The 12,314-nt window shown below is 33.4% G+C and overlaps 3 protein-coding genes across 3 annotated transcripts; all 3 read right to left on the bottom strand.

Annotated features, from left to right (window-relative positions):
- Window positions 1–4,255: 4,255 nt before the first annotated feature.
- On the bottom strand, window positions 4,256–4,933 carry LOC106339108. The gene has a single exon (XM_013777923.1). It carries the CDS (start codon window positions 4,931–4,933, stop codon window positions 4,256–4,258), a length of 678 nt encoding a protein of 225 aa, XP_013633377.1.
- Window positions 4,934–5,441: 508 nt separating this feature from the next.
- LOC106339107 (glutathione S-transferase T2-like) lies at window positions 5,442–6,401 on the bottom strand. The gene is made up of 3 exons (XM_013777922.1): window positions 6,163–6,401; window positions 5,629–6,046; window positions 5,442–5,510 (listed from the first exon to the last, which is right to left on the bottom strand). The coding sequence occupies exons 1-3, from the start codon at window positions 6,399–6,401 to the stop codon at window positions 5,442–5,444; spliced, it is 726 nt and encodes a 241-aa protein (XP_013633376.1).
- A 380-nt stretch (window positions 6,402–6,781) lies between these two features.
- On the bottom strand, window positions 6,782–7,415 carry LOC106339106 (uncharacterized protein At4g04775-like). Its single transcript, XM_013777921.1, has 2 exons — window positions 6,906–7,415; window positions 6,782–6,823 (listed from the first exon to the last, which is right to left on the bottom strand). Exons 1-2 carry the CDS (start codon window positions 7,413–7,415, stop codon window positions 6,782–6,784), a joined length of 552 nt encoding a protein of 183 aa, XP_013633375.1.
- Window positions 7,416–12,314: the final 4,899 nt, after the last annotated feature.

The raw sequence follows: 12,314 nt of genomic DNA, 5'->3' as shown, positions 1-12,314 counted from the left end.
TTAAAAAAAAATTCGAGACGACTTCCATGTAAGTCGTCTAGGGAAAATAGGCTAGTTTTGCATTTGACCGGATTGTGTCAGAAATTTGACTTTTCCTGGACGACTTACATCGAGTAGAAAATTAAAAAAATCAATATTTTGTTATACCTAGACGACTTTTGTGTAAGTCGTCTCAGGTTAGTTTTGCAATTGAAAAATAAAACAAAAAAAATTATATTTTTCAAGACGACTTACACGGAAGTCGTCCGTCCGACGACTTACATGGAAGTCGTCCAAGATAAGCAAGGTTTGACCAGAATCTCGGAATAAAATCATGGACGACTTTCGTGGAAATCGTCTAGACAAAAATAATTTTTTTATTTTATTTTCCAATTGCAAAATTAACTTGAGACGACTTACATGAAAGTCGTCTAGGTATAACAAAATATTGACTTTTTAATTTTCTCGTCCAAGAAAAGTCAAATTTCTGACACAAACAAAGATTGACGACTTCCATGTAAGTTGTCTAGAAAAACACATTTAAAAGTCAATTGCAAAATTAACCTCTGCATTGACCAAAAGACTTCCATGTAAGTCGTCTACAGCCAGAAGACTTCCGGGGAAGTCGTCTGGACGAGCAGATCTGGAAAAAAACTAATTTCATTGTTTCAACCAGTGAGATAACTTGTTTAGCACACAAAAGTCTTCTCTAAGCACCCAGAATCTCAAACAAAAGTGACCCACCAAGAATCGTAAGCTTCAATGGCTCTATGAACCATAAAAATTTTAGAATCAAAATCTTGGGTTTTTTTTTAATGAATATGGAGAGAAAGTAAAGATATGTTGTTTTTGGTTCATAAGAATTGAGAAAGAAAAAGTGTAGATCGATTTTTAGGTGCATTAAAAGCTTCAAATTGGTTGTTCATGGTGGGTGGTGTATTGATAGCAATGGCAATATTGTGAATACTTGAGGAAGATGAGGGTGATAGAGTAAAATATGCATTTTCAAAAAAAAGGAAAAAAAAAAGTGATGCATTTTCGTGAATAATCTGAACTTTGGGGGTGAAAGAGGCAAGTTAAAGTTCCAAAAATAATATGGGTTAGTTTTGTGTTTGACTTCAAGTTTTGAGTCATTTGCAAAAAACCCTTAAATATGACAAAATTATATTAATTAGCTAATTAACAATTTTTTTTCAAAAAAATCACTGGAATAAATTATCAGTCATCATTAAAATGAGTTAAATTTCGTAAACTATATAATATATTTATACAAAAATAAATTTATTAACATAGGTTAAACTTTTATTTAATACTACATGTTATCTTTTTATTTATTTTGAAACTCTCAACAATATATTGTTTAAGAATGTTATACACAAACATATAAGGATATATAATAACCTTTAGTTCATATACTATTTTAAAAATATGTTATTAGAATACTATGAAATTTTAATAATTAATTTAAAATATTAATGACAAATAAAATTTTAATTATAATTATTTTTTTATTATTAAAAAAATATGTTGAGAAAAAATTAGAAAACATTACCAAAAGTTCAATTTTTTTAATAAAATAATGTAGTAACAAAAATTAATTCAAAATTTATATAATCTTCCAAACTAAATAATAGTTGTGTAATTTTCTAAAGTTTTCTTGACAAAATATACAATTTTAAAAATAAATATTTAAACTCAAAATGATAATATTTAAAATTTTACAAAAGATAAAATCATCGATAATAAAGAATAACTTTTTGAAATGCATCACGGAAAAACAAACTATATGTTATAAAAATTAAAGTAATATAATATTTTGAAATCTTAATTAAAAAAATTAATATCATAACATAAAAAAAATCCTATATCAATAAAATTTACTAAAATAATATGATAGATGCTATATAAAATTTACTAAAATAGTAGGGCTAGATTATTTAAACAAAATAATGTTTTTACTTATAAATCCCGTAAAATGCTAAAATGATATATGTTAAAGTATATTTTCTTAAACACAACATGTAAATATAAAATTATCTTAAACATAGATATTTTCTATAATATAAATAAATAAATTTTAAAAATTAATTATATGAACAATGTACAAATTAAAGAAACAACATATTTTGGAGCAGGTTCTTCATTTGATTGTTTCAGATTATTATTTTATTAGATCTAACTCGAAAATATATTTGTAAATAATAAAAATATTAACAAAGTAAAATGTATTAAGCAAATCACATATACGAGTTTTATTTCATTTCATAAATGTATTTGATATTATTACAAATATTTTAAATATATCAATGCATTTATGAAATGATAAAATATCCGCACAAAATCTAGTTTGATTTATAATGGATGTTTAAACTGGATGTATGTTAGTTTTTGTTCTTTTGCCCTATTCCAGTCGGTTCTATTCCGTTAAATTTTGTCAAATTGAAATATGGCATTCACACCAACAATTTGTGATTGGCCATAATATTCGGCATACACTTTCCCATGAACGCATGCATGACGTCTTTTAGAATCACCCATTCTCGAAAACGGTAGTAATTGTTATCTTGCTCAAGATTTCACTTCATCATTATCTTCTTGCTGTGTGGTTATCTTTCTCGCTGCCTTTGAGTGAGAGATCTGTTTGTTCAGGTTAGTTTTTGTTACTCTCCCTAAGTTCGATTTTTTTATTTAATGGTTGTGTGCTTGTGTTCCGGTTTTTCGTTTAGTTTCTAGTTTCTTTACTCTCTCTGGTTATATGATTTTAGTTTTCAAATGTTATATCTGCATATGGATAAAGAGGTCAAAATTTCAGCTGGATTGTTTGTTGACACGTTTCAAAAAGGCTGGATCCATGAACGAGTCTTTTTGGTTGATTTGATATAGTCTGGGTGGTTTGTAAACTGATGTTTTTCTATTTTGATAAACATGCAGATTTTGTATCACAACATGGCATCTAAATTCAGCGCAGTGACTAATGCAAGTAATCAAAGTGGTGGACGTGGAAGTCTCAGGGGCGGATCTAGAATAACTTTTAGTCGGGGGCACTTTCATAAATTTTAATTTAGTTGGGGGCACATGTGTAAAATTTGAACTCATTTCTTACAGAAAATTAAGATTCTGAGCTAATTACCTATGAAAAATTAAGTTTTAGTAGGGGGCACGTGACCCCGTTGGTCGTCACCTCCGTCGGCCCCTGGAACCAAACTATCCATTGATGATCAAATGGCTAATCTCGTTAAGAGAGTGGGGGTGGTTAAGAGATGGTCATTGCGAGCCCCCTTTACTGGGAATCAATAGAACTCCTTGCAAAAGACGAGATTTTACGAGGCGTATTCTATGCGATTCCAGATGGATGTAAGCTTCATTTTCTAAAACGAAAGATAAGAGCCTCCAACGAGAAAGAGGCTGAAACCCTTTTATGAGAATCGCAAGACCATCTCCAATGGTGTATTCACCATTATAATCCTTAGGAATATTATAATAATATATTTTTTTTTAAATAGTTAAGGATTCTAATCAAATTAGTATGTTCAATGGTGTTATCCAATTAGGAATCTTTAAGAATAAAAAAATAATAAATTTGAAAACATGTGAAATATTAAAAAAAAAAATTAAAACATGTTAAATTGAAATATTTATTTATTACATGATTAAATATGAAATACAACAATTATTAATTTTCATCACCAAATTTGTTCCAAATATTTTCAATTAAATCATTATTCAATTGGTGATGTGTTTCCGTCTCGCGAACCTGGACCCGATTGGCACGAATTTCAGTGATGCTTGGAGGGATGTCCGTACCACGAGACTTATGCACCCGTGAACTGCTGGTTACAACTCCTTCTTCAAATTCAGATGTATCGTACTGAGTGTTGTATCCAGCTCGTTCATTTTCGACTATCATATTGTGTAGTATGATGCATGCTCTCATAGTCTTCCCTATCTTATCATGGTCCCATGAAAGAGCCGGGTTTTTCACAATTGCAAATCGAGATTGCAAAACTCCAAAAGCCCGCTCGACATCTTTTCGGGTTGATTCTTGCAATTTAGCAAATAACTCTGCTTTAGGACCTTGAGGGAGTGAGATAGATTGGATAAATGTTGACCAGTTTGGATAAATACCGTCTGTTAGGCAGTACGCCAAATTATACATGTGTCTGTTGACCACATATTCTACCCTCGGAGCTCGACCTTGAATAATGTCATCAAAGACAGGAGACCAATCTAGGACATTAATATCGTTTAAGGTATCTGGAAGACCGAAGAAAGCGTGTCATATCCAAAGATCTTGTGAAGCTACAGCCTCTAAGACAATTGACGGTTTTGTTGATCCCCGGGTGTATTGTCCTTTCCATGAGGTTGGGCAATTTTTCCACCTCCAATGCATACAGTCGATGCGTCCTACCATCCCAGGAAACCCGCGTATCTCTCCAATATGGAGTAGTCGTTGAAGATCCTCTGCTGGCGGTCTTCGTAGATACTCATCACCAAATAACCGGATTATTCCTTCATTAAAATGCTCTAAACACGAAATTGCTGTGCTTTCACCAACTCTGAGATATTCATCAACCGCGTCAGCTGCATTACCATAAGCAAGGAGACGAATTGCTGCCGTACATTTCTGTAGTGGAGAAAGACCAAACCTCCCCGTTGCATCTCTTCTTTGTTGAAAGAATGGAACGTATTCTGAGAGGCGATGGACAATACGCAAGAATAATTCTTTGTTCATACGGAAACGGCGTCTAAATAAATATGTCGGGAATGTCGCATCTTCGTTGAAGTAATCATTCCATAATCGGTTGTGTCCTAATTCGCGGTCTCGTTCTATATAAGCGCGTTTCCTCTGCTTTTTGGGTTGGGCTTCCACAATGTTGTTGTAGGTTTCGTCTATGATATCGTCGATAATTTCGTCCAATCTTTCTTCCACTTCATCGGATGACGATGATGACATTTTATTTCTTCACTTACAATTTTGCTAATCCCTCCTGAAAACAAAGCATGACTATCTGACTATCTCTTTATAAACTTAGTATTGATTTACGTATGTGGATGAAGCTCGTGTTACCTGCTCCTTCCTTGTGATATATTGCGTGAGCCAAGAAGATTAAAGAGATGTGTTTTACCCTGTGACTTGGAAAACGTTTGGAGAAGCAACTTGTTTGTAGTTAAAAATTAAACACAATGAGCTTGTCATTAAAAGAGAAGGAACTTGTTTGGAGTTACAAGTTCGAAGAAGAGATTACAAGTTCATACGAGCAGAAAAGCTAAGAAAAGAAAGTTCTTGGGATACATCGCTAAAACTACACAAAAGACTTTCACTTATACAATCCGTGACCTGAAACAGAACATCCGTGACTTGGAAAACATAGTACAATCCGTGACTTGGAAAAGATAGTAGCACAATCTGTGACTTGGGAAAACAACAAAACACTTTCACCCGTGACTTTGTTCACATGGCTTCAACTGCAAAACACTTTCACTACACCAAATGCATCCGTGGTTGAAAAGACAGAGACCTTGTACTGAACCTGCAACATCAAATAAAATAAGAGTTAGCAAAGTATAATACCAATCACAACAAACAACAACTCAAAACAAGTTTAATACCTTAAACTACTCTACTAAACATCATAACATCTCAGACACCAGTTTCAGTTTTAAAGAAGTTTCCATCTCAGAGAGTGGATCATTTTTGGCAAGTAAACGCTCAAGAACTTTCTGTTTAGATATTTTGTCTTTCTTTTCCAATATTCCCTGTAACTTTTCCAACTCCTCTTCTCTACCACTCTTCTTCCTCTTACTAGCAGCTTTACTGGCCTTGACACCCATAGGTCTAGGCTCTGCTGCTCCCACCTCGTCTTCTCCATCAACCTCCACCGTTTGTTTCCTCTTTTCCTTCACAGTGTCCTTAGCGAGAAAGGTGGAGCACCATTTCTTGTCATGCCGCAACTCCCTCCACGCATGTTCCAACTTGAACTTGATGGAGTAATCATTGTAGAAGATATCAAGGGCAGCTTTCATCACATCATCATCATTTTGACCACTACGCTGCTTCCTCAAGCCGCTTCAAAGCATCCAACAAACTTGCATACTTGCTCGTTGATCCTAGCCCACCTCTGCTTGCACTGACCAAGCTCTCTAGGTGTTGTCCCAACGAGCTGAGGGCTTGAGTTGTAGTACTATTGGATCCTCTTCCAGAAAGCACCTACTTTTTGCTCGTTGCTCACCACAGGGTCTTTACTGGTGTTAAGCCATGCTCCAATCAGGATTTTATCCTCTATCGGAGACCACTTCCTCCTCTCCTTGACAGCAAACTGATCAGAACTAGGGGTCGTACTAAACCAAGCAGGTTCGGGTGAATCAAGGTCATCAAACGATTGTTTATTGAGTAGGTTAACAAAACAAGAGGTGGTATCCATGGTTATACAATGCTCTGTGTCACTATATTTTAGCATCACAGAGACTTAAGTAGGGGATTTTTAGCTAAGTTACATTTACAACCAATCAACTCAGAGGAGTTAGGAAGGTAGAAAGCAATGGACATACATTTAAACCTATCAACTCAGAGGAGTTAGGAAGGTAGCAAGCAATTAAGTTGCATTTATCACCAATCAAATCTGAGCTTTAGACTTTAAAATATTTTCGGTTTCATTTTTAGTTACTTCTGAGTTTAAACATATTTTAACAAAACTCATATACTACAGAACACAACACAAAACAAGTATACTACAGAACACAACTATTCTACATTTTAATTATTCAAAGAAAACAGAGTTGGAAGTTGTTTCTACAATACCTTCTAAAGTGCAGAGAGTCGCATTATCATCCTCTGAAGCTCTTCCTGAACACACATGAGATAAAAGAGTCAAAAGTTTTTTTAAAAAATGAAACAACTCAAAATAAGCATAGGGAAAGAAACTTACCCACTTGAACGTGACTAGCACACATATTACAAATATGAGACTAACCATCACACAAACAACCAGTGGATAGCCATTTGTGATTCCGGTTTTTCTCTTAGCTAACTCCCCCACTGTCTTCTCAACCTTTACCAGCTTCTCCTCACTCTCGTCAGCTTGAGCCTTAAGCTCCCTAAGTTGTCTCTGATAGTCACCAAACTCCTCCATGACTGCCACATCCAACCATTTCCATATATGGCAGTCTCCATCATCCGCATTCTCACAAGTGAAGTACCTTCTCCCTTGATCTTTCCTTGTGTAAGCTGTTGCAACGACAGGCTCACCACCACAGTAGCAGGTCTTGGGGATTCCATCATCAGCCTCAGGTTGAGGAACGTACTCAACCGACTCAACTATATTCTGCCTACTCTCAGCTTCATCCGCGTAGATATCAGCTTCTGCTTGAAGAAGCGAAGTTAAGTCTATATCATACTCCTCTGATGAACTGGGTTGGCTGTAGCTATATTGTCCCATGTTTCCTTAACCTGAAAGAAGAGCAACACAGTCGTTAATACATATCAAAGAATCAGAGGAAATAATGAACACATTACTATAAAACATATCAAAGAATCAGACGAAATAATGAAAACATTTGTATAAAACATATCAAAAAATCGTCGATTATATTTGTGAAAACATATCAAACATTTGTATAAAAAAATTGTATACATATCAAACATATCAAAGAATCGGATTCCCTATGCTCAACAGACTCAGACCACATACAGAAGAAGATGACTCCACTGAATAACCCTAATAGATTGAAAGCGTTATCGTTTTGAAACCCACACTACAAACCAAAATTAAACCCCAATCGAATGATACCTTTATCGTTTTGAAACCTTTATTACAAAGGAAAGAAACCCCAAATCGATTGAAACACAAATCGTTTTGAAACCCAATTCTCGCGAAAACCCCAAATTTCACCGATTCGATTGAAAACCCAATTCCCCAATTCCGTAATCTAATTTGCGAAGAAAACGACATGAAATCGAATGTAAATCCCATGAATCAGAGGAAATCAACAACAGAACCCTTCGATTAACCTTCTTTACCCGGAGAGAGCACAATCGCCTTATCGCCGACACTAACTTTTTTTTTCTCGTCTAGACTCGAAATGAAACGAACGCGTGAAACCCTTCTCTCGACGGACAAAATTGATGTGCCACGTCAACAAGGATCAACATATTTTAATCCTTAGCAAAGGACTGATCCTTACGTTATTTGGGTTAAATATTATTATTATATGCCTAATAGTTAAGGATTTGGATTTAAGGATTCGTTAAAATCCCGCATTGCGGATGGTCTTATAATGACTCCTGCCCTTCCTATAGGTAGAATTGTAAGAACTTCCTTCATTAGTTTTTCTACAAAAAAAAAAGAACTATCTTCATCGGTGGTTCTTTCAAATTACTGTTTATTTTTAATTTATTTTAGTAGTATTACTAAATTATAAGTCATAAATAAAATAAATCATTAATAAGAAAGCATGTCTTGCTAGAGTAACTAATGTGTTTTAAAAATTCGTTTGATTAAAAATCTCACTTTTTCTCTTTTTAATTATTTTAACAGATATTTTATTTGTTTTATATAAAAGATTTATTGAAATATTTGTTAAGGAAACGACCAATAAAGATTTTCCAATAATATTAAAATTATTAAAATTAATATGTATGTTTTTTTAATAATGATTAGGCCCGTGCGATGCGCTTTATCTCAACGTATTATTTCTTCTTTGTTACCAATTGCCACAAGGCCCACAACTACCTTCATAATCATCAACACCAGCTTTTTCTTTAAATGATTTTGCTCCTTACTTGACTGACATACATAACAAATATTGAATGGGACAGAACATATATGATTTGGATCGGACATGAGTCTAGAAAGGAAGCCGTTCATTGTGTTCGTCATCTTGGATAAATAGATCGGAGTCGGAAATGAGTATTCTCATCTTATTTTCTTTAAGGCACAATGGTTTGGTAAGGTCCATTTAAACACCAAAAACATTTTTTAGTTTTTGAAATTAGCCCATTTTTAAAGAAATCTTCATAACTTTTGTTTAATACAAATATTCACTTCAATTTCCTAGCCATATAACTTTTTTTTTGAAAAAGTTACATGATTTCCTATCTTTATCCGTATTGTTGCCAATAAAAGTAAAAGGGAAATTTGTTAAATAAACATATCTTGGATATTTAGTTGCAAAAATGACGTGATGAAAACTTTATAAATAAATAGTAGTATAGTTTTTTTTTTTTTGATAAAGGGCTTAAAATAGTAGTATAGTTTTCACGATTTTAGACAAATTATGTTATAAAAGTGTTACTTGTTAGTGTATATAAAATATGATATTGCTTTAAACGCCCATGAATTTTATGCTCTCTTTTGTCACTGTTATTTTTACGAATAACCTGAAATAACTCAAAGTCAAACACAAAACTAACTTTTTTTTAGGAAATTAGTTTTGTCCTATTCACCCCACAAGTTCATATAATTCACGAAAATGCCATCAATTTGTTTTTCTTTCGAAAATGACAATTTTACTCTCTCATCATCATCATCTTCAAGTAATTACAAGATTGTCATTGTCATCAATACTCCAACCACCATGAACAACCAATTTGAAGCTCTTAATGCTCCCAAAATGGATTTACCCTTATTCTTTCTTCATTCTTATGAACTAAACACAACATCTCTCTCACTTTCTCTCCACATTCAGCTAAAAAAATCCAAGATTTTGATTCTACATTTTTTATGGTTCATAGAGTCGTAGAAGCTAACGATTCTGGGTGGTTCACTTTCGTTTGAGATTCGGTGTGCTTGGAGAAGCCTTATGTGTGCTAAGGAAGTTATCTCACCAATTTAAGGTATGAAATCGAGTTTTTTTCCAGATCTGTTCGTCCAGACAACTTCTCAAGTAAGTCGTCTGGCTGTAGACAACTTACCTGAAAGTCGTCTGGTCAATGCAGAAGTTATTTTTGCAATTGACTTTGAAATCTGTTTTCTGAGACAACTGAAATATAAGTCGTATGCTTTTGTTTGGTTACAAAAAAATTGAAATAATCCAGTCAAATGCAAAACTAACCTATGACGACTGAAATGCAAAACTAATCTAGCTTTTTTGGAGTTTTTTTTAACCAAACAAAAGTAGACGACTTATTTTTCAGTCGTCTCAGATAACAGATTTCAAAGTCAATTGCAAAAATAACCTCTGCGTTGACCAGACGACTTATATTTTATAAGTCGTCTGGAAGACTTAGATTGAAGTCGTCTGCATTGATCTTTAATAAACTTTCGTTTTCTTTGTTCTATGTTTGCTAATGTGTTTTATTTTGACTTTTTCAGATGATGCGTCAGTTACATGCAGTGTATGGAGAATGGTTATTGAAAGATAGATGTTGGAATTTTGTGGTTGATCATTTCAAAGGAGCGAGAATGTTATTTTTGAGTGAAGGTTTGACACATGCTGATCTTATTGCAATGGCTCAAGAAAATTATAACCTGGACATGAACACAGAGTCCGTGGAGTTAACCTACTCATTGCAACAAAATCTTTGTAATTTTTTAATTGCAAAAATTACCTAAATGGACGACTTCTCTGGAAGTCTACTAGACGACCTCCGTGGATGTCGTCTGCGTCAATGTTTAATAAACTTGCATTTTCTCTAAAACTATAAAGACTTTTTAACATTTTCATGTTTATTAATGAATATTTGGGCTACTGAATGAAATTTATAACTTAATTGATGATATTTATGAGGTTACTAACATTCACGTTAATTAAAGTTTCTAATTGATCCGAGAAGACTTCCGTGGAAGTCTTCTACACCAGTTTTTAAGTCTTCTACGCTAGTTTTTGAATAACTTGTATTTTTAAGAGTGATAAGTAACTTAAAGATATGTAAAACTCATATTTTCAAAATATGTTTTCTCCCTTAGTTTTACTAAATTTGACTAAGTTTTTCAACACAAACTTATAATAAATATGATATGCTTTGACTAGTTACTATTGTTTGTTTCCATCTCTTAAGTATTATTGTTATAGACACTAATATGAAGCTACCAACATTCTTGTTTATTAAGATGAGAAAAAGGCCATTGGAGTTTATTATTGCATATGAGAGATCCGAAGATAAGAAAAAAGCTATTGAAGTCTATTATTTCATTGATTTGTAAATGTGTAAACACATTGTTAGCACATGTATTACATCTTAGGAAACATTATTACTGATTTTACAAAAAACTCACAACTAAAAGAGTAGACATGCAAATCACAAAACAGACCACAAACAAAACTATTATAGATCATTCCTCTACAAAGACAAGTTTGGACTCCACTTGATATGGAAGAAGACTTTGTCAAAAGACTTCCAGGAAGTCCAGAGGAAGTCGTCTGGAAGACTTCCTGGAAGTCGCCTGGAAGACTTCCTGGAAGTCGCCTGGAAGACTTCCAGGAAGTCCAGGAAGTCGTTTGGAAGACTTCCTGGAAGTCGTCTGGAAGACTTTCTGGAAGTCGTCTAGTGCATTATATTTTAGACGACCAACGGGTAAGTCGTCCCAGAAGTCTTCCAGATCTGAAAAACTTGCATATCAAATCCAGATCTGAAAAACCTGCATATCCAAAAACGTTCAAATGGCTTAAAACAGAGAAAATGAGTGAAAGATTAGATAAATCTACCTTTATAGAACACAAAAAATACATATCTAAAATTAGTAGATCTACCTTTAAATGAGTGGAAGATGAGTACCACCTGATTAAAAACCTGCAAAAAAAGATAGATTAATAAGAAAGATATGATACAAAACTGAAAAATTCATATAAAGTTTGGTGTTTTCAAGTCAAAGAGATTAGAGAGAGGTTGAAGAGTTTTAGAATGATGAACATTACATTTTTGTTGCAGCCATTTGAGAGGAGGAGATAAAATGTGTAAATTTTTCTTTATATAGGGAGACAAAAAATCCAATTAGGTTAAATATTTTTGATTCAGACGACTTCCTAGACATCGCCCATAAGACTTTAATATTTTTAGCGGGAAATTAAAATATTTATAGCGGAAAGCTAAAATAGAAGACTTCCGAGACGATTTACAAGTAAGTCGTCTCGTTTAAGTTATTTAAGCGGGAAAATATTTTTTTTTAATTTTAGACGGGAATATTTAGTAAAAATCAAATTAAACTTCAAAAGTATTTACTATACACAAAAATAAACACGTATAGGTAAAATTTAATTTTTCAAAAAAACATTCAAGCTTTCCAAAATCTAACCCTAAGAATACATACAATACTACAATATATGTTGCCAAACCCTAGACCAAAGAATACCATGATTCACTACCTACACTCATCTATGTTGAAAACAATTCATTTTTG

The sequence above is a fragment of the Brassica oleracea genome, chromosome C4, assembly GCF_000695525.1.
Source record: "Brassica oleracea var. oleracea cultivar TO1000 chromosome C4, BOL, whole genome shotgun sequence".
In the NCBI taxonomy this organism is placed as follows: Eukaryota; Viridiplantae; Streptophyta; class Magnoliopsida; order Brassicales; family Brassicaceae; genus Brassica; species Brassica oleracea.
The sequence above is the reverse complement of the archived record's forward strand: the minus strand, read 5'-3'. Positions and strand labels throughout refer to the sequence as shown.